Source organism: Apus apus, chromosome 2 (genome assembly GCF_020740795.1).
Source record: "Apus apus isolate bApuApu2 chromosome 2, bApuApu2.pri.cur, whole genome shotgun sequence".
Lineage (NCBI taxonomy): Eukaryota > Metazoa > Chordata > Aves > Apodiformes > Apodidae > Apus > Apus apus.
The window spans coordinates 118,109,136-118,132,972 of NC_067283.1; the positions used below are offsets into that span (position 1 = coordinate 118,109,136).

General features: G+C 38.9%; 1 protein-coding gene across 1 annotated transcript in view; it reads right to left on the reverse strand.

Moving 5' to 3' along the window:
• Nucleotides 1-23,837, reverse strand: part of TOX (thymocyte selection associated high mobility group box) — a 226,659-nt gene that overhangs the window by 15,672 nt on the left and 187,150 nt on the right. The window contains exons 5-6 of the mRNA XM_051609767.1: nucleotides 23,152-23,382; nucleotides 10,133-10,213 (exon numbers count right to left, since the gene is read on the reverse strand). Of these exons, the coding sequence (XP_051465727.1) occupies nucleotides 10,133-10,213; nucleotides 23,152-23,382 (312 nt within the window). The remainder of the gene's footprint in view (nucleotides 1-10,132; nucleotides 10,214-23,151; nucleotides 23,383-23,837) is intronic.

Genomic DNA, 23,837 nt, shown 5'->3' on the forward strand with positions numbered 1-23,837 from the left:
CCCCCCTAAAATAAGCAGAGACATCTCAAACTAGAACAGATTGCTCAGAGCCCCATCTAGCCTGACCTTGAATGAGGGATGGGACCTCCACCACCTCTGTAGGCAACCTGTTCCAGTGATCCACCACCCTCATATTAAAGAACTTTTCCCTAATACCCAACTTAAATCTACCCTTCTCTAGCTTGAAACCACTACCCCTTGTCCTATCATTACATGCCCTTGTGAACAGCTCTTCCCCAGCCTTCTTATAGGCTCCTTCCAGGTACTGGAAGGTCAGTATAAGGTCCCCCCAGAGTCTTCTCTTCTTCAGGCTGAACAACACCAACTAACTCAGCCCATCTTTGTAAGAGAGGTGCTCCAGCCCTCTGATCATTTTTGTTGCCCTCCACAATATTGTAGATTTTTGTAACACAATAATATTGCTGTTTGAAACACAAAATTAAGAAGTCAGAGCTGTTTCAACGAAACGATAGTTATTCTACTTACAGAAAAAGACATTATTCTTTTTCTTTTTCTACTCATTTCACAAAATTAGTTAATGATCAAAACATAATGAGCAATGTAATTTCAATCATTTACAGAGCAGACACTTATCAAAATACCTCTTTATTAACATCAGCAATTAAGCTCTCTTTTATAGTAAAATATTCAGTACATTCAGAACATTCAGTAAATGCTCTCGGTACTATTGGATGCTAATGTGCCCTTTAAATACATGCTGAGAGACCTTCTCAAGGGCAAAGGCATGAGTCTCATGGCCAATATGGCCAGCATAAACTTTCTATCAGTGCAAACAGTTTTACTTGTGGGTAAACATAGTCAATACGGTTCAACATAGTTTTATTTCAAATGAGAAACAGGTGCTTCTCTTTAAATGAGAAACAGAAGTTTGGCACCCTCTCTACGTAGACGAGGAACATGTACTACGTGAGCATTTCAAAGCCTAGAAAAGAGTTTAACTCAGCTTTTACATGAATATGTGTTGGAAATGTACAAAGTAGCTACTCTGTGCCTTTCCGTGCTGGTGCCATGCACACATCTAGTGACTGGTGTCCATCCATGGGCCATGCTGAGGAATTCAACAGTTGTTGCACTCTAAGAGCAGAATGAAGGTTACATTCAGTCAACAGCAATGATTATGTCAACTGGTCCCAGGAAGGTCCAGCATGTGCAAGCTGTGATCAAACATAGGAAGGCCTGACTCAGCTTTAAATGAGTTATCTTCAGTACTGTGACATTATAGAGGTAGATAGAAGGAAATTGGCTGAATATTTACGCAGCTCCTACAAAGCTTACCTAAGCTTAAGTTTGCATCTGCTGTCTTTGCTGTCTCTTTGGTGGAAAGAACATCTTGAATTGTTTATTCCTTCTCTCAGTTTTGCTGTGTTCACATAATCCTGTCTGTTTTTAACATTTTCAACATTTTAAGTCACTTCCAACCCCAAACCTGTCCTTGAGAAGAATCCCTTCTTCTAGCCTACATGGGCTCAGCCATTTTATAATACCCCTGTGAATCTGTTTATGAGAGAATGACTTCTCTCTGGCAGCATTTTCTCTTTCCTCCTTAGATCTTTTACTCCTTTTGAGCTTCCTTTCAGCTAACTCTATCCATCCTGGTAGAAAACTCGTATTTCCAGTACAGCTACCTTCCTACCTAAGTCACAAGAGGCTCTCAGCAAATGACGTTTCATATTTTGTTAATTCCAGTCACCTATTGCAATAACAACATCTGGGACTCTAGAGAGTTCAGAAAGCTTTTTGACACATTCTTGATGTTTCAGAACAAAGGAGTAAGCTATGGGTTGTCATCTATAATTAGCTGAGGTGGCTCAGAAGAACTTCTTCAAGTCTAAATATACATTTTGTCATCATCTACAGGGGATTGTAATGGATTCATTCAGGGTATGTAAGGAAAATGGATGTTTTATGAATGTAACCTGGGTACATGTGATAAAGGATATGCAATTTTAATTTGATACAAGTGTTTTAATTCCCCAAATGGAAGCACTATGCTAATAGTGAAATCTAGTTTTATTAACTCACTTCAAAAACAAACACAGTTTCTCTCTAAATCAAAATCTGGCTTCTCTCAAGATCAAGAAATTTCTGCCACTTTTGCCATAAATTATGTGAGAGCATCTCTTGGTTTTTGCACTGCTTAATATAAAGTGTCACAAGATTCAGCCTTAGTTTGAATTCATGGCATTAACTTAAATATACTTTGCTCTCCATTTTCAGCTGCAGTAGACAATTGATTCCTTGCTAGACAATGAGATAGTTGCATTTGTGTTATTATCAGATTAGACCATTGTTTTATAAATATATATGTTCACTTACCAGATACTCTGATATATAACATACTTGGACATAATTTTATTTTTGATTCCTTGAAAATTTGTGACTACATCATCATAACTCCAGAAAGAAGGAAAGACCAAGGTATCAAAGAAGCATGAAGCAGCTGCTGTGAAAGCTTTACATAGTAGTCTTCCAGCAAGAGATTCTAATGTTTAATGGTAAAAAAGATACAAGCTGTACATGCCTGTCATAATTTTGGAGTTTTTCTGGTTACGGTTTAAGGGAAATAATGCCAAATGCCTTGTAGCACTTTAGCTACAAAAAAATTAAAAGTATCATGCATCAAACATAATAATCTTTCTCTGATGCTTTCACTGGGAAAAGCCTAAACTGTTTCATGAAATTCCAAAACATCTGCATGGACTAGGGTTAGATATAACGTAGGAAGCTGTTGTCTCAAAAAGCAGAAACCAGGTGCCTTTCTGCAGCAGCAGAAGGGATGCTGCTCTCCTTGTATGCAATAGCCAGCTGATTAAAGTACTGACCAGGAGACATGATAGTTCATTCATCGACTCTGTCAAGAGATATTGAGAGTTTTATTTCCAAAATAAATGTCCTAAACCCCAGCAGCTGGGGTTTATTCCAGGGAGGAGTGAGCCAGGATATGGTGCTTCCCTACATCTGAAGTTTGGCCACTGTGCAGAAAAGAATTTGGGATTCACTGGGCTACAGAAAACAAATAATGGAGAGAGCACACCTGCATATCCACATTTACTTAGGAGTGGGGAGATGCACAATCTGGGAGACTTGATATATTTTTTTGCCTTTTTATATGTAAGGAAAGTGCTTTCACCCCATACATACAGGAAACAGGAAACTAATACCAAGTTTACTGTTTCAGTTTTGGTTCTTGGTTTTTTGTAGTTTTTGTTTGAGGGAAGAGAGGCTGCGGGGGATTTGTGTTTGTTGTTGGTTTTTTTTGTTGGTTTGTTTTCTGTTCTTTTTTATTTATTTATTTATTTATTTGTTTGCTTATTTGGTTTGTTGGTTGGTTTTTAGTCTGTGGTGGTTTTTTTTTAACATGGTCTCCATTTTGCTTTTTGCAAGTAGCTGAAACTTTTAAATGATATTCACTGCAGTCTTAAGAGACTCAAATTCCTTAGGCTGTGCAATTGTATCACAACACAGGCAGTGTAACAGATATTTTGGGTGCTTGGAAACTCTCTGGTTACAAACTGCTGTGCTAATGGCATTAAGGTAATGCGAGTCTTACTAGATATGACCTTTACTATTTTTATGAGACACAACTATAAGGTGGCAGTCTAGAAAAGCTACATCTGCCATATGCTTCAAGAAGAAATTTTACATGTCCAAAGGATTTGCACTGTCCACAAAGCTGAAAAATGTCCAATGCGTTTGCTGCAATGTCAAGTGAGGACACCACTTAGACACAACAACAGAGTTTTGAAATATGCTTGAGTATTTTGAATTTGAATAATATTGTCCTTGCTGAGAGGTTTTAGCTTCAGCTCTAGCTCCTAAAATATGTCGGCATGAAACCTGAAGTTGTGTCACTACACAGAGAGAATCAAAGATTCATTTAGCCAGAGAGAGCAAAACAGACAAGGGAAATTTTCTTTGTATTACTCAAACTGTTAAGTTAGTACTGATTTATTTTACATACATATATGTATCACTTATATGCACATATATATTTTGCACATTAAATACATCATATGCATCTATTGTTATAGAAATATACATAGATGCACATAAATAATATATGGAAGTATTTAACATTTACCCATATATATCTGTATTAAATATACATATTTGAAAGATGAAGCAAAAACTCCAATGTCAGCCAGAAAAAAAGGCTGGTTAAGCTAGAAAAAGTGCTTGTTTTATGAAAAAGTAAAATTGCAATTCACAGCATTTTATGTAATGCTGTACAAATTACCAGATACCAGAGACTGCATTTCTGGACCTGAACAGTACTAAAAGTTGCAACTAAGGGCAAATATAAAGACACTTGTTTATAATGCAAAGGCTTAGTCAGTACTCTAAGCAATATGGCAATCTGCATAGCAGAAGATATAATGCTTTGTAATGTGATTTTTCCTCTACATATCAATTCCTACACACATTAAGAAACTCAAGAACAGCCCCATTAATTTCAATCATTATAAACAAGGAGAAAAATACAGGAAATGAATTGAGAAATTAAATGGGGAGTAGTGCATAACTGACATATTTACATGATCATGGGTTTACCTTATTCACGGGGTGTTAGCCCTCTTTTATAAAAACATCACTTAAACATTTAAAAATGTACTAGGGATGGATTGGCAATACCATTACCAAAGTTGCTGGTGACACTTCCACTCTTTTCAGTTACGATTTTGTCAAGTAACTCAGTCTGAAATACTGGGTATGTGTTTGAGTGACTTCTCCACATGCATGTGGCAAACTCCAATCAGAACTGCTTGGCCTTGTCAAGAAGGCACCAGGAGGAAAACACCGTATGCCTCCCAAAAATGTGCGTGCCCTTTAAGATGCAATGGAAAAGGGACTTGAACTCAGGAAGGGAGAATGAAGGACTGTCAAAGATTAATATCTTGTCTTTCTCTGAAATGATACTCATATTTATAAATGTGTATCCTCTGAGAAAGCAGCTGAGAACTACACAGGCAGTGGAAGTGGGAAAAGGGATCGTGGGAAGAGTATAGGGATGTTGCCTGGTTGTGTAGGGACGAGTTCAGGAAGGCGAAGGTGCAGCTGGAGTTGAACTTGGCAAGGGTTGTAATGAAAAACAAGAAGGGCTTCTACAGGTATGTAAAACAGAAAAGGAAGGTTAAAGAAAGTGTACCCCCCTCTCCCCAGTGAGCAACAGCAGTGAACTTGTAACAACAAACAAGAAGAAGGCTGAGATTCTCAACCATTTTTTTGCCTCAGTCTTCACTGGCAAACCCTCTTCTCACAGGTCTCAAATTGATGGCCCACAGGTTGGAGACCAAGGAGACAAAGTCCGTCCCACTGTAAGTGAAGATAAGGTTTGTGACCATCTGAGGAACCTGAACATACACATGTCCATGGGATCTGATGAGATACATCCCAGAGTCCTGAAGGAATTGGCTGGTGTAGTTGCCAAACCACTCTCCACGATATTTGAAGTCATGGCAGTCAGGTGAAGTCTCTGGTGACTGGAAGAGACAAAATATTATGCCCATTCTTAGAAAGGGTAGAAAGGAGGACTCTGGGAGCTACTGACCTGTCAGCCTAACCTCTGTCCCTGAGAAGATCTTGGAACAGATCCTACTAGAAGACATGCTAAGGCACACGGAGGACAAGGAGGTGATCCAGGACAGGCAGCACAGCTTTACCAGGGGCAAATCCTGCCTGAACAACCTAGTGGCTTTCTACAATGGAGTGACTACATCAGTCAACCAGGGAAAAGAAGTGGATGTCACCTATCTGGACTTCTGCAAGGCCTTTGACACAGTTTCCCACAACATCCTTCTGACTAAATTGGAGAGATATGGGTTTGATGGGTGGACTGTTCAGTGGGTAAGGAACTGGCTAGATGGTCAAGTCCAGAGGGTAGTGGTCAACGGCTCTAAGTCCAGATGGAAAACAGTGACAAGTGGTGTCTCTCAGGGGTCAGTGCTGGGCCCAGTGTTGTTTAACATCTTCATTAACAATATTGATGGTGGCATTGAGAGCACCCTCAGCAAGTTCGCTGATGACACCAAGCTGGATGGTGCGGTTGATATGCCAGAGGGATGGGATGCCATCCAGAAGGACCTGGACAAGATGGAGAAGTGGGCCCAGCTGACCCTGATGAGGTTCAACAAGGCCAAGTGCAGGGTCCTGCACCTGGGCTGGGGCAACCAGAGATATGAACATTGGCTGGGGGAGGTAACACTCGAGAGCAGCCCTGTGGAAAAAGACCTGGGGGTACCAGTGGATCAAAAGCTGGACATGAGCCACCAATGTGAAGTTGCAGCCCAGAAAGCCAATCACATCCTGGGCTGCATCAAAATAAGCGTGGCCAGCAGATTGAGAGGGGTGATTCTGCTCCTCTACTCTGCCCTGGTGAGACCTCACCTGGAGTACTGTGTCCAGCTCTGGTGCCCCCAGTACAAGAAAGATGTGGACCCATTGGAACATGTATAGAGAAGGGCCACAAAAATGATCCAAGGGCTGGAGCACCTCTCTTATGAATACAGGCTGAGGGAGTTGGGGTTGTTCAGCTTGGAAAAGAGAAGGCTCCAGGAGTGGCCTCCCAGTACCTGGAAGGAGCATATAAGAAGGCTGGGGAAGACCTGTTTACAAGGCCATATAACGATAAGACAAGGGGTAACGGTTTCAAGCTAGAGAAGGGTAGATTTAAGTTGGGCACTAGAAAAAAGTTCTTTAATATGACGGTGGTGGATCACTGGAACAGGTTGCCTAGAGAGGTGGTGGAGGTCCCATCACTGGAGACATTCAAGGTCAGGCTAGATGGGGCTCTGAGCAATCTGTTCTAGTGTGAGATGTCTCTGCTTATTGTAGGGGGGTTGGACTAGGTAACCTTTGGAGGACCCTTTCAACCCAAGACATTCTATGATGAAGAGCAGGTAGCTTGTCCCTCATGTTTGTCTCCAGTTTCCTTCACTACACAGTCATGGCTACAGGTATATGAAGAAGTGAGGATGCTAAGGATAAGAGAAACTACTAGAAAAAATACTGGCTGAAGTAGAGGTTGGGTGAAAGAAAATTAGAAAAAGCAGAGCAAAGGGGTAAAAGGGATGAGGATCACGGAGACATCTACTGTCTCCACCTGAAACTCCACTACCACTCCAGAACTTGGGATCAAAACCAACCTCCCTGAATTTCATTATTCTGCTGTCAGGCAGGGGCTAAGAAATTGCCTGGTAAAAAGAGATTTACTCCATTTCTCTGCAATCTTTTATCCTGACTATTCCAGAACCTCCAAGGCCAAAATAGGTGCAGTGAATTAAATTTCAAGTCTGGTTCACTCACGTATAACACGGCATATGGCCATTCCTTTGCTTTACAGAAAAATGAAGTCTTGCAAGTAAATGCAGAAAAACATCCGTAAACACCGACATGCAAGCCCTAAACTCACTAGCTGTTTAAAAAATGGCAGTGCTTAAAGCAAAATGTGTGCAAAAGCTAGGAAACTGGTAGTGTAGCTCCCCTGGGAGGTGTGAGGCACCTGCTGATCTGGAAATAGGGGATCTGAGCAGAAACCTTGCTTGTTTTTGCCTGTCTCACACAGGCAGTGTTCTCTGGGATGGGAAGAGGAAGAAAGTTTGATAACTGGTAACTCCTATCATTTAGAGAGCAAAAAGGTGTCCTGATGTGATGTGGGTCACAACCAAACACGTCATAGCTGCCAGCCAGCTGACCCTGAAGTCATTGAAGCTCTGCTGTGAATATGAAGAGTGTAATACTGGTCCACTACTCTGAGAAATGAAGTTCTAGACATCCCAAGCAGGACACTCAAAATTACTGATAACCTGGTACCACAACAATTTAGTTGTGTTTAAAAATAGGTGCAATACAAGCTTCCTGCTCCTAAGCATTACAGAGAATTTATTTGCACTAAAACACTGCTGGGTTGAACAGCCCAGAAAATCCTCTAAAGAAGTAAGGTTAGACAACATGCTGTAAATACAATAGAGTAGCTCCCAGGGTGAACACCTGATTATAAGTGTATGACATGAGACTCACACAGAGGGTGGTATAAAGTATAAAACATTCCATGTAGCAAACCATTAATATTGTATTAAAGCATTTTTGGAAAAGGTGTGTTACTTTTGGCATGTCTTAACTTTTGAGATTTAGGTCTTGGAATCTTAAGAATATTCTCTTAAATTATCTTTTATGGACAATAATATAACACATGGACATAAAAGACCAGGTGGACTCCCAACAGTCTTAATAATGTATGACATACATTTCTTCATGCTTACATACTTATCTAAAGAATCCCAACTTTGCTAGTGCCATGTAAATATTTAATAATGATAATTTAGAATATACTGATATAATATCACGTATGGGTATTTTACATCCTTATTCCAAAAGAACTTGCTTTAGTTACATGCCACTTCTGTTGGTTTCACTGAGTGTGTTCATGAGAGTAAGCAATTAGTACTTAGGTTCATTAAGTTTCTATTTTGAAATTTTCCACACTTGAGGAAAACATTACATTATGGGAAGAATTCAAATAATTGCTTAAGAGTTAAGAAAACGCTTCAGTGCTTTTCTGACTAACAACAAATTTACAGATATGGACAAATGGCTTCATGCACTGAACTGATCAACAGTGTAATTTCTTTTTCTAAAAACAAACCTCAGAAAATGCCATAATACATTTTTTTTTCTCTTTCCAAAAAAATAAAAGCAAAACAAGTATTTTAAAATATATTTGCCTTTTCAAAATCAAGCTATATAAAGTGTTATGTAAACAGCCCATGATGTGCTGAATAACGACATCCAAGTTATTTTCACAAGTCAAATGCTGGCTTTGTGCATTTCTTCAAAAGCTATTGGAATATTTCAAACTTTCAGACCTATCTTGGCCAATAAGCAAGCCATTTCAAAATATTTTGGTTTGTGTGCATGTGGGACCTTTTCTGAAGGCAATGAGTATTTCTAGAACCAAACAGTTCTAAGACAGAAATTTAAGGTACCCTGTAGATCACCTTAACTAAATGCATTACTATTTATGTTGCTAAAAAATTTAAAAGTGTAAGACAATCCCACACCCAGAATTAATGAGGTAACACCCATATTTCAGACTTTTAAATTTAGGCCAAATAAATACTAACATAAAGTAGAAAGATGTATGAAAGATCCTTGTAAGGATAACCATATACCCTTTTTCCCTGAAAATGTAGATTAGAAATCCATGTAATATACAGGAAAGTGCAGGACTAACTTCACTTTTAAGACTAAAAAAGGAGTTCTGCTCATGTCATATATGCCAGTCCTTCATACTGCCATCTTTACATCTAAAATTTATTTATTTATTTATTTATGTAAGAACAAAACATGCTGAAATTTGTTTTGACAGACCCAAACCAAGTGATTCTAATTTGTGTGATTTTGAAGTTGCTCAATTGTTTTTCCACCCCTGCACAGAGTAGTTATTTCACATTCTTCTGCACAGTTTAATGTCCATTACAATTTTAAGGCACCTTTAAGAAAATTATGGGCATTAAGAACATTTGTATAACTCAATTTAGAAAGCTGCTACTAGCTGTGTACTGAGGATACATTGGTGTGTTCCAGTGGGAGAGCCTTAAGATGACCTGCTGTGTGCTCACACAAATCACTTGCTCATCCTGAAATGGAAATTCACATTTTCTTATGAAAATTTGCTATGTAAGCGGAGCTTGAATTTTTCTGTAATGTGAATTCTAGGTAAAAAAAAAAGCACTTAAAAACCCCCATAAAGCCAAACCGAGGCATTTTATGTGCGACGTTTTTTTCCCTTGCAGGTAGAACAGTGCCTGCCTGGCATGGCGTGTTTGTTAGACTGAGTGAGATCTTTTTACCTGTACCTCCTTCCTCTGTTGAACTGCGATGATACTCCCAGCCTGGAGAAGTGCTGTCTCCGTGACCAGAAGGGTTAAAGGACACCTTTCAATGGAGAGATGACTGTGGTTTATTGAGCATTTGCACCTTAAACCCAAGTTTAAGGTGGTAACAAGCAAGGATATTTGCACTAAATAATGACACTCAGCACCCCGTAAATGCTGAAAAAGGTTTTCAATGTGTCGCTATATATATATGTATATGTATATACATTATGTGTTACCTTGGATACAAGGCTTGCTCTGTAGGCAGCTAACTGCTTCAGATATTCCTTCTTGGCAGCTTCAGTTTTCTTTTTGTATACCTAAAAACAAAGATTGTCACATTGGTAAATTAATCTGGTTTTGTTTTTATATATCTCCAGTGTGTCTCATGCATCTTCATAAAGTCTTTCTAAGTAAACAGCCTTTCCTCCTCATATTGCTTAAAGAGCGAAATAATAAACATCAAATATTTAAAAGAAAATATTTTTCCAACTGTGAAACACCCTTTAACTACCCAGCAGTACTGAAAAAACAGTATCTCTCATAGCATCTCAGATTTAATTGTTCAAAGTGAATCATGGGGAGTACTTGCAAATGGAACCTTTAGGGATGGGGAAGGCAGGCGTGGGCCTCTCCACTGGCTTCCACTTCTGAGATGAGTTAAAACCCTTTCAGGAAGATGAGAATGTGCAGAAAGACATGTGAGTTAAATGAGGGAGGATATGACGGCACCACACAGATCAGCCAAGAGGCTTTATCTCTTTCTTGGATAAACTGTTGGGGGCAGTCAAAGAAGCTTCATGGAGCTGCTAAGGATAATAAATGTTAGTCATTAATCCAGTCTTGATCCCATATCAGTCTAATTAACTTCTCAGGAGCATGGATCTATTTCTGGACACTTCTCTGAACTCACCAAATTATTTTAAATGTGGCATGTGCAAAATCTCACAATAGATTAAAGAGCTTGGACAATCACTTCCCAAATTTCCAGATTAAAGATTATCTGCAGGGTTAGGCAGGACCTTATAGCACTACAGTGACATGATGTTATAAAAGTATACGTAGACATTTAAGGTTAAAAGTTCTCAGGAGAAGAACCAGTTTCTGACCAATGGAGCCTAGCTAATGACTTGCTGTTATCCATGTCAGTGACAGATTAATGAAAAAGTCAGCATTTCTCTTCATAAATATTATCACAAGTTTCTCGCTGTTTTATGTTTGGCTTTTTCTTTTGCATTTGGTTTTTATTTTTTTCCTGAAAGGGTAGATTTAGGAGTCATGCAAGTATCTTGGCTTCATATAACCATGCAGGATTGACTCCTGGCCTTCCTTGTTGCAGGGATAAGCTTCAAAAACATCAAAACAGAAGGTTTAAAAGTAAGGGAAACAAAAAAGGGAAAGAAAATCTACTTTCTTAATTGCTGCACTATTTGATAATTTTTAAGTCACATGCAGAGGTTAATTCATGTTTTCATAGGCCCTTGGGATTCACAGTATTACAGAAAATGGACCTGCAGCTTTGATTCTCTGTTGATCACTTCTCTAGCCAAATGTAAAACCTGTGCACCTATGGAAAGCCTCCATGAAGAGAGTAAAGAATATCCACCCTCCCACTCCACGCTGCCAAGTTAACTCAGCTATTGATTCAAAAGTAAAAGATGGCTGAAGCCATTTAGGACAATTTTGAGGTGTTCTCCTGAATTCCACAGCTGAAAAACACACATGTACAGAGGGATAAACTGTATGAAACTTTAAAATGATCTATTTTAATCTTCCAATACTCTAGTAAAACCATCAGTCCCATAATGGAGAGGTCCTGGCAGTACAGACTGCACAAAGGACAATACAGCTGCAGACTTGGGAGTGGTAGTGTCAGGCTGGAAGGATACGGTACAACACCATTTTTATAAAGAGTGTTCTCAGGAAACATTTTTTTTGTTTCACTGAGGCTTTGCTTTCAGAGACAGAACAAACGTCAGATATAGACTGGCAAAACTCAGAGGCTGCCGAGAAGGATTAAAGATTTTGCTTCTCAGGGAAGTAAACAATCATAATGGAAACAGAGAAACCTTAGGCTTCTAAAATTGTAAATATAAAACCAGAGAGGAATAAAGACTGGTTTTAGCTGTGAAACTGTATTTGTGCACCCTTGCAATTTCTACAGATTAACATATAGTGTTGGCTGATCTATTGTTTTGCAAAAAAAACCTCATAGCAATTTGCTTTTTAAGTTTTAATCGCTTGTGATTATTAGGGAAATGCACTGTTTTGAAAATGAATGAAAAATTAGTCAACAATCTGTTCCTAGCTGCTAAAATGAATTTCACTTGACCTACAGAACAAAGACTAACTTATACCGCTTCGTATATTGCAATGCCTCTGCGTCGTTCTGATAGCCAGTCTATAAAACTGAGCTGAACAAAGAATTTTACACAGAATAATGATCTTCAAAAGATCATGTATCTACTGTTTCCATATTGGGTTTTATTTTGCATGACACAAATATATAAAAAAAACCCACACTCCTGCTGTACTTGTATGTTCAGAGTATATTGAAAGAGTCCTCTGGGACCTGACTTTTCCCTCAAATAGTCATATTGCACAAGGTTAACTCAGCAATATGAAGCTAACAACAATTCTGTAAATTTCCACCTAAAACTTTACACTTCTCACTTAATAGGAATGGCATCATATAGCCATTATTTAATTATTTCCTACCTACACATCTACTCTGTTCAGTGTACACATTATCTTGCTCTCTTTTTGGGTCTTCTGGTGAGCCAGTAGTCACATGAACACCATATCTTCCATGGTAATATAAACATTAATCATATAATAGAAGGTCCTTATGGTAAAAAAGTCCTTGCTGGATGAGATTCTTGATGACCCCAGCCTGCTTTGATGTCTTGCACTGGCCCACAGGCTAGTTTGTCTAGCCAATGCCCTTGTCATCCTTGTAAGGGCACTGGTATATCCTCTGAGGACAACTGCTTGAGCTCTCACTGTCTATATGCTGTTGACCTTTTGAAGATGCCCACTGTTCAGGTCAGCATGCAAGTGGGTTCACAGAATCACAGAATGTTAGGGGTTGGAAGGGACCTCTGAAGATCATTGAGTCAAACCTCCCTGCTAGAGCATGACCACAACTAGGGCAGGTCACTCAGAAAGGCACCCAGACAGGTCTTGAAAGTCTCCAGAGAAGGAGACTCCACAACTTCCCTGGGGAACATGTTCCAGTGTCCTGTAACTCTCACTGTAAAGAAGTTCTTCCTCATGTTGAGGTGAAACTTCCTGTGCTGAAGTTTGAATCCATTGCCCCTCGTCCAATCATGGGTCACAAGTGAAAAGAGGTTATACCAAAAATTAGGGTAAATGCTGGCTGTCTAGAGAGTTGTTAATTTTCATGGGCAACAACAAGGTCTGGCTGCCAATATTTTTGTCTGAAGGCCTATGAATGTGGCCCTCACAGTGGGTACCATTTCACTGACTGTGCTAGACTGGACTTATACTGGAGGGTTATGAAGGCAGGGCAAGTGGGAAGCGCCCTCAGCACTTGTAGCAGCACCTCAAGCAGGTAAGTCAGCTGCACCTCTCAATCTTCTATTTATTTCATTTTTTTTTAAGCCCTTTGGCTTGAATAGTTTTGCATTGTAGTCAGTATAAAAGAGTTGCACTTGCAGCACTTCTGGGGAGGGAAAAAGTTTGTGTCATCATTCAAGTGTGCTCTAGAAAATGGCTGAAGCTCCTTTGAGTTTCATGCTTAAGACTGTCAAATTCTGAAACACATCATTTCCAGTAACACATTTAACATTTTTCTGTGCAAGAAGCAGGCTTCTGTTCTTTTGCTTACTTACACTCTAGAGTGGCAATTTTTAATTTTATTTTTATCATCTGAGAAATCTTTTATGAGGTCATTTTCCCCTCCTCCATCAAGCAAGCAACACTTATTAGGTAAATAACTTGACAGGAGCATATACTTATGGAATTAAGTCATTTCTAGCTTGCTTTAATTCAATTAATATGATAATTGAATGTCAACTGATTGTCATTCAGGCAGTAAAGGTCCATTCCAATTCAGTAGCAGATTTGTTTCCTTACACAATATTTTATTTTCTGTATTGTCCCAGTTGTGGAAATTGAATGTTGGCAGAAAAAACATAATTTCTGTATATGCAGGGTGGGTCAGCCTAATTTATTCTTATTCTCTTCAGCTTGCTACAGAAAACTCAAAACACCAAGATTACATTAATTTATCTACAAATGGAAGCTGCTGCCATTATTTTCCTACTGTGCTTCACGAATGCAAATTTACACAGCATAATATACAGGTTCTTAGTTTACTATTTAATTACATTTCCAAAGTGTACCCTTCAATTTCCCTTCAGCAGTAAAGAAGATGCTTTCCAAAAGGCGTAAGTATGAAACTCTTGTGGATAGAAGTACATAAAATAGCATATGAATTAGATTAATTAGACCAATGGAGAAAATGAACACCCTGGGCTCCCCCACTGTTAACCTCACAGCCTAGTACAAGCCCCCAGACCATTTCAATGGCCCAGTTTAGTTCAGGTTCCCTGGCCTGACCGTACACCTGGGCTACTGGTGTTGTAGTGGCCTACATTGAGCCTACTGCTAGTGATACACATCCTTAAACTGACCGTCCCACAGTTTCATTTGGAGATAAAGGGGTTGTGGGTTACATGGTTAGCCACAAGCACTCACGGATACTAGATTATCAAAATAAAACCATAATAGAATACTTCCACGTCTGTTTTTTTATGCCAACTTCTGGTCATGCTCTAGTTTATATAAAAAATTTCTGGAGGCAGGCTTTGTGTCTCCTGTGCTCTTCCACATGTTGGATTATATGAAACTAATTATTGATATAACTGAAATATATCTCTAATGCCTTGAGCCAAGCTTTTGTTCTGGTTACCCATCTTTTTCCAATGATTCTCCTCTTGATTGTGGAGGATTACCCACACAATACATTACACAGCAGGATTCCTACCCTGTCCCATGTGTCTTGCACCCTTGTTCCCTTAAGAGAACAGATCTCCCTTCCCCTAGTCATCATAACAACAGCCAGAACAGCCACTCAAAAGTCTGCAAAATGTCCTCAGTGTTGAATATCAGGTGCTAATGGAAGAAGGCACCATTGACTACAGTCCCCTTTGATACAAGAGACTTGCAGACAGTGAGTTACACTGACTGCTGCTCTTAGAAGAAAAAAGGTTTTCAGAATTTGTGCCTCCTAGTAGTCTGAAAAAGTTTTGTGTCTCCTGGCTGACAAAGCACATTATGAAGAACCATGCTACTTCCTTGGCTTTGCCTAAATAGCAGGTACAGGGGTGATAAAGAAAGAGAAGCTTTCAGTTTATCATGTGGATATCTCCTTAGAGCTGACACTCACAAGCAAGTTATATTTGTCTTTTTAAAACAACGCAAAGGTGCCCACATTTGTTTTGATGGAAGTGTTCCATATAACCCCCCAAAAAGTATATGCAAAAATAGCAACTCAAAAAGCAACATGACTGATTTTGTTTTTTTGGTCTCTGCAGTGCTATTACCCATGGGAGTGTCATTTTCACAGGCTACAGTTACAGGAATGGCATCTGATAAAATACAGTAGGCTGCAATCCAGAATTAAATTCCACATTCAGATTGTCGTTCTTGGCCCAACATACCTAGGCTCATAGAGAAAACATGCATTTTTTCCAAGTGGGAGACATATCTCTAGTTTTAATCTTCTGACTCTGCAACAAAGTCACCTAGAGCTGCACATACTCACCTAAAATATGGAGAGAGATATTCCCACAGCAGTCAGGAAAAAAATCCTCAGAACTGCTTAATGGATACTGAAATATGTTATCATTTGGTTTTTAATCTAGGTACATAGAGTAACAGAAAGAAGCCCAGGGCTAGCTATATGGCTCAGCAGTTTCTTTGACTGCAGAGCATGAAAAAGACACTGATGACATATTAGAGGCTTAGGGGAAAGAATTCAGTCTTTCGGGCATGCAGGGGAAAGATCATGGGCCAAATTCAGCTCCAGCATAAACAGTGAGACTCAGTGAAGATCATTGGAAATTGCAGCCATTTGTGCCAGGCCTAAATTTGACATTATAGGCTTGATGCTTGCAGTGCACAGGAGTGGGACTCTACATTTTAACAGAAGCATGTTGGATGGCAGGTGATTATTTGTACTTGCTTGTATTCTTTTTTTTTTTTTTTTTTTTTTTTTTTTAAAAAAAAAAAAAAAGGATGTGAGCCTGAATGAAGCATAATAATTGGGCCTAAATCCAGTTTTGTAAGCAGATGATTTAAAGCCATGTTTCTATTGAGATCAAATGTATGGATATAGGGTGGGGAAGAAGAATGAGTAGAAAATTAAGGCTATTATTTAGGCATGTTGTTGCAGCAATACTTGAAATCCAGGGTCCTTTTGTTCCAGCTCCTTCCAAGTACAGTGAGAAGGCAACAAGTGCAGTTACAGTCAATGTTCATAACTCAGCAGCCCCGTGTGGTATTTATCTAGAAGCTGTGTTGGTTGTAGGTAGCAAATGGATATCAGAAACTCACCCTGAGCAGGAAGGTGTCTGATGTTCCCTGCAACTTTAGTGTTCCTGGGGGTTGCAGGAACACCAAGCTGCCAGGTGGGTTGGGCAGGGGGCCAGGAGACGATAGCCTGGATTACTCTATACAGAGTAAGATGAGGCAGTTCCTATGGTGTCCTTAATTTTTTTTTTTTGCAGCAGAGGGGAAGGTTTCCCTTTCCTAGTACACAGGGCAGTCCTGCTCAGCCCAGCTCTGAGTGGGAGAGGGAAGCAGCAGCTGCCAGTAGTCCTGCAGCAAAAATGCAGAAGCCAGTGGATGATAAGGGGTCCAAGGTCTGTCCCTGTGGAATCCAGGGCAACAGAACAATCTGAAGACACAAATTCATATATATGTACATATATATATACAGACACATTCCAGCTCATTAAGCCCAGCTGCTCGCAGAGGCAGGAAAAAGGAGCAGACACCAGGGTGAGGATCAGTTGTTTTAAACTCTTGACACACTTGTCGGGAGCTTCAAAGGGTAGAGATGCAGTTTCAATACATAAATTTGTTGAGAAAAACAGTGGGTATGCCAAACAAGTCTAAGGTGCAACACTGGTAAAAGTGACTTTGCAGGTGCGGGGAGCTGGGTCAGGAGGTGTAAGGTTGCTCTCTCTTGTTCATATTCCTCAATCCCTTTTTGCTTGTAATTCACTCTGGCAAGTGTGCACACACAGATGTGTCTTTGCTTCCTATTCTCATTTACAAAAATAAAACATAGCTAAATTTAACCCTTGCATGGTTGTTTATCTACTAAACTGAAGGTACATTCTCATCCTCTTAACAAGTGTCTTAAAGTTATTCCTTGGAGATTGCTTCATTAGCACAGAGATAATAATAATTAAAAAAATATGTCCTTTTTAAAGGAGGAACAAGAGGTAGATAAATATCTGCATGAATATTTGAGCCTATATAAGACTGAACAAAACATAAATTTATGTTTTCAAAATGCTACTGACTGTGCTGACCTTATGGTCTGCTTAGCCTTTGGAGCTATTTCAGCAGTCACACTGCAGTCCCATGAACTGTCTGATGTCCTGACACCAGGCACCCCACATACACAGCTACATGAGACTCTGATGGCTTTTCCACCCAGGGGATGAGCTCATTTGTCATGTCAAGTGACAGGACAGTGACATGGCATTGCATCCCACGAGAGAGAAGAAGCTCAGTTAGGTGTCCCCAGAGGCCAGGTGGAGCCAGGGCCTCTTGAAACACTGATCTTGGATCCATTTCAATCTGACTTGAGGTGTCTCACATCACTAGAGAAGCTTTAGAGACATAAAGCATTTGCCAGCATTATTTTTAAACTCCTCCTGATCTACCTGATTTATCCTGGCACTGGATAATGTGCTGGTTTGTCTGAAACTTCCCTGTGATTGAAAGGGAAACTTATAAAACATGCTTTGCTATTTTTCATGCCCAAATCAGTCTGGGTTATTTTTAGTGACCAAAACAAAAGCCCTTGAAAGCTTGCGAGTCATAGTGAAAATGGTAACAGCATCACAAATGTTGACACTAATGCACGAGGACTTCAATTTACTTAAGTATAGGTAACATACAACCCAAGTTCCATCAGATGTTAAAGAATAAACTGCAGCTTCTATCTAGTGGGTCTTTAAGCACCAATGAGGAGTAAATGATTTGATTTTGTGAGCTCCGAGGATTTGTCAGCTGCCTCATAAGTATAATTCTGGCTCTTCATACTCCTGCTGCTTCTAATTTAGCAGGACAGGCTCATAATTGAAGCAAATTAACTATTTACACTTGCCACTTCTACCAGGGGAAGAGGACACATCAGCAGGAAAGAATGAGTGGGAAATTAAATTCTTCCCACTTGTGTCAGATCTGCCCTTATATAAACACATTAACAGTAATTTCATGAGGCGTCAAACATAGGAATAAATACTGAGGGATAAAATAATGAGGTGTTGCTATCGAGCTGAACTGTTGCAGCTAATATTACTTTGTATGAATTATGCAGCCTGAAAGAAGGCATATGTTACAGCACTCAAACAGCCGCTTTGCCTGCTTCTTCTGATCGTTTGGGTTTGGGTCCCCTAGGTGAACTCATCTTTCTTCCTGCTGCAAGGCCAGCGCAACACTTAAGTAAACACACATAAGACAGACACATACACACACGTACATACACACACACTAAGCTGTTCATAGGAGGCCAAATTAATTCCTGCTAGAATTCCAGTTAAGTCACTGAAGTTACACCAGAGATTAATTTTGTTGAATGTTGAATAGACCTTCATTTCCATTTTTAGAATAATAGCACATTTATTAAGGTCTTTGGCTGAAGTTTTAAAGTTACACTAATGTAAACAAGAACATTTTGTTTGTAATTTGCCACATCTATTACAGCTTTACTAGAATTCCAATTAGAAACTTAAGGTTCATTTAGTACACACACATCTGGTACTGATTTAAAATTACTTTCTTTTTTCACCTAAGGACAGAAAATGACCCAAGTAGCCTTTTCACCCAGTTTGAACCAGAGTTCTGTCTGAAAGCCAGAGACTCAACCATTTAGCATGCTGAACCTTCTTTCCTGGGGCCTGTTTTCCTCCCCTTTGCAGTAAAAAATATGTGCAAAGGGCAAAGATGTACATAAAATAAGCTATAAAACTGGGTTGCAGAGAAGTGTAGAACTGACTAAGGAGAAGAAAGTGTGATTGTAAGAGAGCAACTAGAAAAACCACTGAAAATATCCCTGTGCTATGGTTACAGCATTGAGGAGAACATACTTCTACACACTACTGCTACAGCTGCTTTCTATTCACAGGTTTATTAATCTAAACAGTTTTAGAAAACATTCACAGTGAAAAACTGAGGAATAGGCACAGTCCCTGCTTCTGATCTTGTGTAATTCTTGTACCAAATTTGAGAAGAAACCATGACAAAGCCCACCATGACAAGTAATGTCCTTTTAATTTCTAGACTTCTCTGTGCAGATAGGCTCAGACAAACAAAACCCAGACCCACACCAGCAAGCTTTGCAAATGGCCCTTGTATGCTCAGAAATTAATGGGCACAGTTATAACACACAACCCAAAAATGCAAATGCCTTCATATGGTAAAAAGAGAGTGGAAGTACACTGGCATCTGATTTAATCTAATAAATTACAATATTCTCATGGTAAGACCATCAGAGCAAAATCCATTTTAAGTGTAACTGTCCCCTTACTTCAGTGAGGTACCCACCATCATTTAGTTCATAATAACATTTCATTTTTTGTCATTCAAATGCTATTTTCTCAAACAACATTTTACTAGTTTGTTCACAGTTTGAAAACCATATGTGGTTCTTGAAGAAACCCTTTCAAGCTACAGTGCGTTATGTCAGGTTATCAAAATTTTGTTGCAAAAGGCTTAGAGATACATATATATACTGCCCTTAGGTAGTTACCGTACTGAGTTTCAATACCTTTATTCTGTGGTCAGTCTTCATGAATACACAAGAAGAATTCTATGCATTTCAGAAAAAAGCTGGCTCAGGTTGTAGGAAAAAAGAAGATTTCATTTTGGCATGAAAACATGAGGTTATTCTTCTTTCTCAATAGTTGCATTATGTTCTACTTTCCGATTCATTTATATTTACTATTTAAATTGTAAAAGGAGTTCCAATTCAGGAAACATAATTTGGAAATATAACTCTATTTAAATTCCAGAATAAGCATTAGCTTCCAAAACATAAAAGCCAGAAGCTTTATGATAATTGAATCCTTTTCAGCAACTATAATTCATCAACAAATATTCCTCTAATGATGTTATTGTTTCTTTATTTAACTATTTTTGAATTTCTGAAGCTTCTTCAATGCCAGGTTCCAAATGCTACATTAATCATTTGTATTTTTAGAGTCCAATTTTCCTACCAGAAACGTAGGTTTCGTAACAGTTACTAATGCTCTGGATCTGAAAAACTAAGCTTTTAAAATACTATCTAGTCAGTTAAGATGTCTTGCAGTCATTACTTTGTACTATCAGATCCCTAATGGAATAAAGAATGAGTTTAAATTTATTCTAGAAAATAGAATTTTTTATTTTTTTTTTTTTCTTAATTGGGACTATCTTTTATTCTTTTTGTACAGTGCTAGATTAAAAAGTGCCTGGGCCTGGAGTTTTAACAATGTGCTTAATAGATTATAATGAATAGGCAAAATGAGTCAAAGAGCAACAAAGACATGCTAACCCAAACTCTTGGAATAATTGTCTTAAAGATCTTGTTGCAGCCATTTTTTTGTGAATGTGTCATGTGGATTCCAAAACACAACATCCTGCTATGTTACAACTTAAATTAAAGACAACAGAGATAAAGTAGATAAATTTTGTTCTGCTGTTTCATTGTAGGACTTAGTCAATTATTGCATTCATCCACAAATAGGAAATCTAAATTAAAGCAGGAAATTTAGGATTTTATGTGCTCTTCTTAAACAGAATTCTGTGGAAAGACTTTGATTTTCTGCTGGTACTACAGAAATGACATGCTCTAAGGAAATGTGCATTTTATAGTCTTTTAAGTTTATCTCTGGTATATGGTCTTGGACCATATACTTGGACCATTCATGAAGTCAAGTGTTCTGTGTTGTAAGCAGAGCAAATATTATAGAAGGAAAAACAGCACCACTGCATTAGAGACCAATTAAGGGTCATTATGAAAATTGGTGGAGAAAATGAAGCAGAAGATCTGGCTAAGTAAATAATTTTTGCTTGGTGTTGTCACTAGAGAGATGTAAGACAAATTAGAGAGACAGGTTCTTGAGAAGTCCAGGTCTCTGCTTGTCACCATTTCAGGAAAATTTGGATTCACAATCCCACAGGCAAGCAAGATGGGTCCAAGACACAGATCTTACTACTTGGAGCACTCCTAAGGTATGTGTTTGGATGTCCAGATTTCGCCATGGGTAGTGATTCTGGGCAAGGATCTTTCTTTGGAGTAGGAACCAATTTAAGACAGATACCATAGTCTATAGTTTTGCAACTTTGGCCAGAGGTTCGGGACAAAGCACAGCATGGACAGCAGCCTGCTTCTTGCACGTTTGGGCAGTCTGCTGAGCAGTGGCTGCTGCTTGAGAGATTCAGCACTGTCCCTCCTGCTGTCTGACAGATACGTGGAAGAAAACTGAATAGCATAAAAATTTCCTGCTTGTGAACTTAACCAAAAGCACAGTCCATATTTTTTCTGAGTCAGAAGCGAACACCCACCATCATGGTCCCCAAAAATAATGTTTGGCTATGGCATAACTGCTGTACTAGGAAGGTCTAGACAGCCTGTCAGATCTAGGACGTAACCTTAGCCTTTGCTGGACATGCTAAAAGAGGGAGAAGAAAGAGCCAACACAACAAAGAATCTCTAATGTGTCAGGCAAAGTGACTTCCTTGATCACTGCATGCAGAAAGTTAACCTTTCCTTAAGCTAAATCTTCTAAATACTGACCTTATTCAATGGTGAATACTAGATATACCAGATAGAATGAACTTTTTTTTTGTTAGTCAGTGAGTGCCAAATCTTAATTCTTATTACACTGTTATCTTTAACAGAGATCTAGATGTATCTACACCATTCAGTTATTAGCAAAGTAAAACTTTTTGTTTTCAAGCCCAAATGATCTTAGCTACCCAAAAAATCATAACAAATTTTTCCTTTGAATTCATAGTCCTATTAACTATAATTTTGTAACACTAATATGTTCAGTGTGAATGAATGAGATGCAGTTTTGTCCCAGTACTTTTCCTCTCTCTGTTTTGGCATCAATCCCCTGCTCAGGACTCCTGCAGCCAATATAACCCTTACTCAACACATCTTTTCCCTTCCTGTTTCTTTCTTAAAATTGCCATTTCTTTATCTCCCCAATCCATCCTCTTGGCAGTTAGTAAAAATGCAAACAATAACAACAGAAAAGCCATGGTATGCTACAGCGAGGGTGATTGGCGTTTGTCAAACCATGCCACATGAACATGATGAGCTTCCAGAGTTACTACTTTAACAAAGCATCCAGCTGACTTGGAATGATTTCTGAAAAGGTTCAGATCCAGCTTTGCTGACCTCGTTGCAGAACCAAGGCCTTTCCATAGAAGATGAAAGTAACTATGGGATGTGATTTCCACAACCTATATGTACACTTGAGGATACCCCAGAACACTGCTGATTTGCCACATCCACCCTGGGTCTCTTTGGGCCAATACATCTTAAGAGCTTTTCATAAATAAAAAGCCAGATGGGTCAGGAGAAGATGTGAGCCCAGCTCCTCTTCTGGCATCGTGGGGCAGGGAAACATCTGCAATTGGGAGGTTACATATGTCAGATCCCATTGCACAGATACAATTTTTGACAGCAAGGTCCTCTTACACCACAGTCATAGAAAGGGCAATGACATCATAAAATCTTAAGCCCACCAATTTCAGCATAAAACAATTCCAAATAGAATCTTAAAGCCTGTGTCACACCCCAAAACTAAAAAACTCTTTTAGTGGTTTGATACAGAAGAAAATAAACTATATTCTCCTTATCTTAGTCTCTTTAAATTATATTCCTGAGATGGCACATATTGAAGTTTCATCCTGGCAAACAAAAGAAGCTGCCTACAGTGCTTAGATGACCCTGATAACACTTCCCTGAAGCACAGCCTTTGAGCTACAGCACATTTTGTACCTGTTTTTGTTCTTCTCCTAAGCCGTCCCACATTGAAGCTACAATTTTAGAGACTTCACCAAAAGTAGCATTGGGATTTTGGCCCTTGATGGCTGCTTGAGTGTCTCGAAAGAATAATGCATAGGCAGACACAGGCTTCTGTGGCTCATTTGGGTCCTTCTTCTTCTTCTTTTTGGGAGTTTTTGGTTTCTTTCCCATATCTGATGCAGGTCTCTTCTCTCCACCATTGACCTGTAACATAAAGTTAGAAATGTACTATTAAAAAAGCCAATTTAATTCAGAAAATCCATCATTATAGCTTCTGTGATACTAAGATTTTGGATTTTGCATGCAAAAAGTGAATTTTAGTTGTCATCTTTGACAATCCAAATGTTGACACAATCACATCATCACATCTATAAAATTCACTTTAAATCTTTCAGATTATGTAATTTTTTCCCTCATACTGCTTTATATTTTGCTTTCATATAGTTGCCATAATGTCACTTACAGTTCACCTGGTCATCTTTTCACCTTTTTCTAAGTTTTATTGCTAATGTCTGTAAGTGCATATAACAAGTAAATTCAAATGAAATTAGTTTCATTATAGCCTGACCACGTGTTCAACCCCATGAACAACCTGTAAACCACAGGAACAGTGTCATTTCTACCTCTTCCTTATCCTCACTGTTTCCCAGAACCACCCC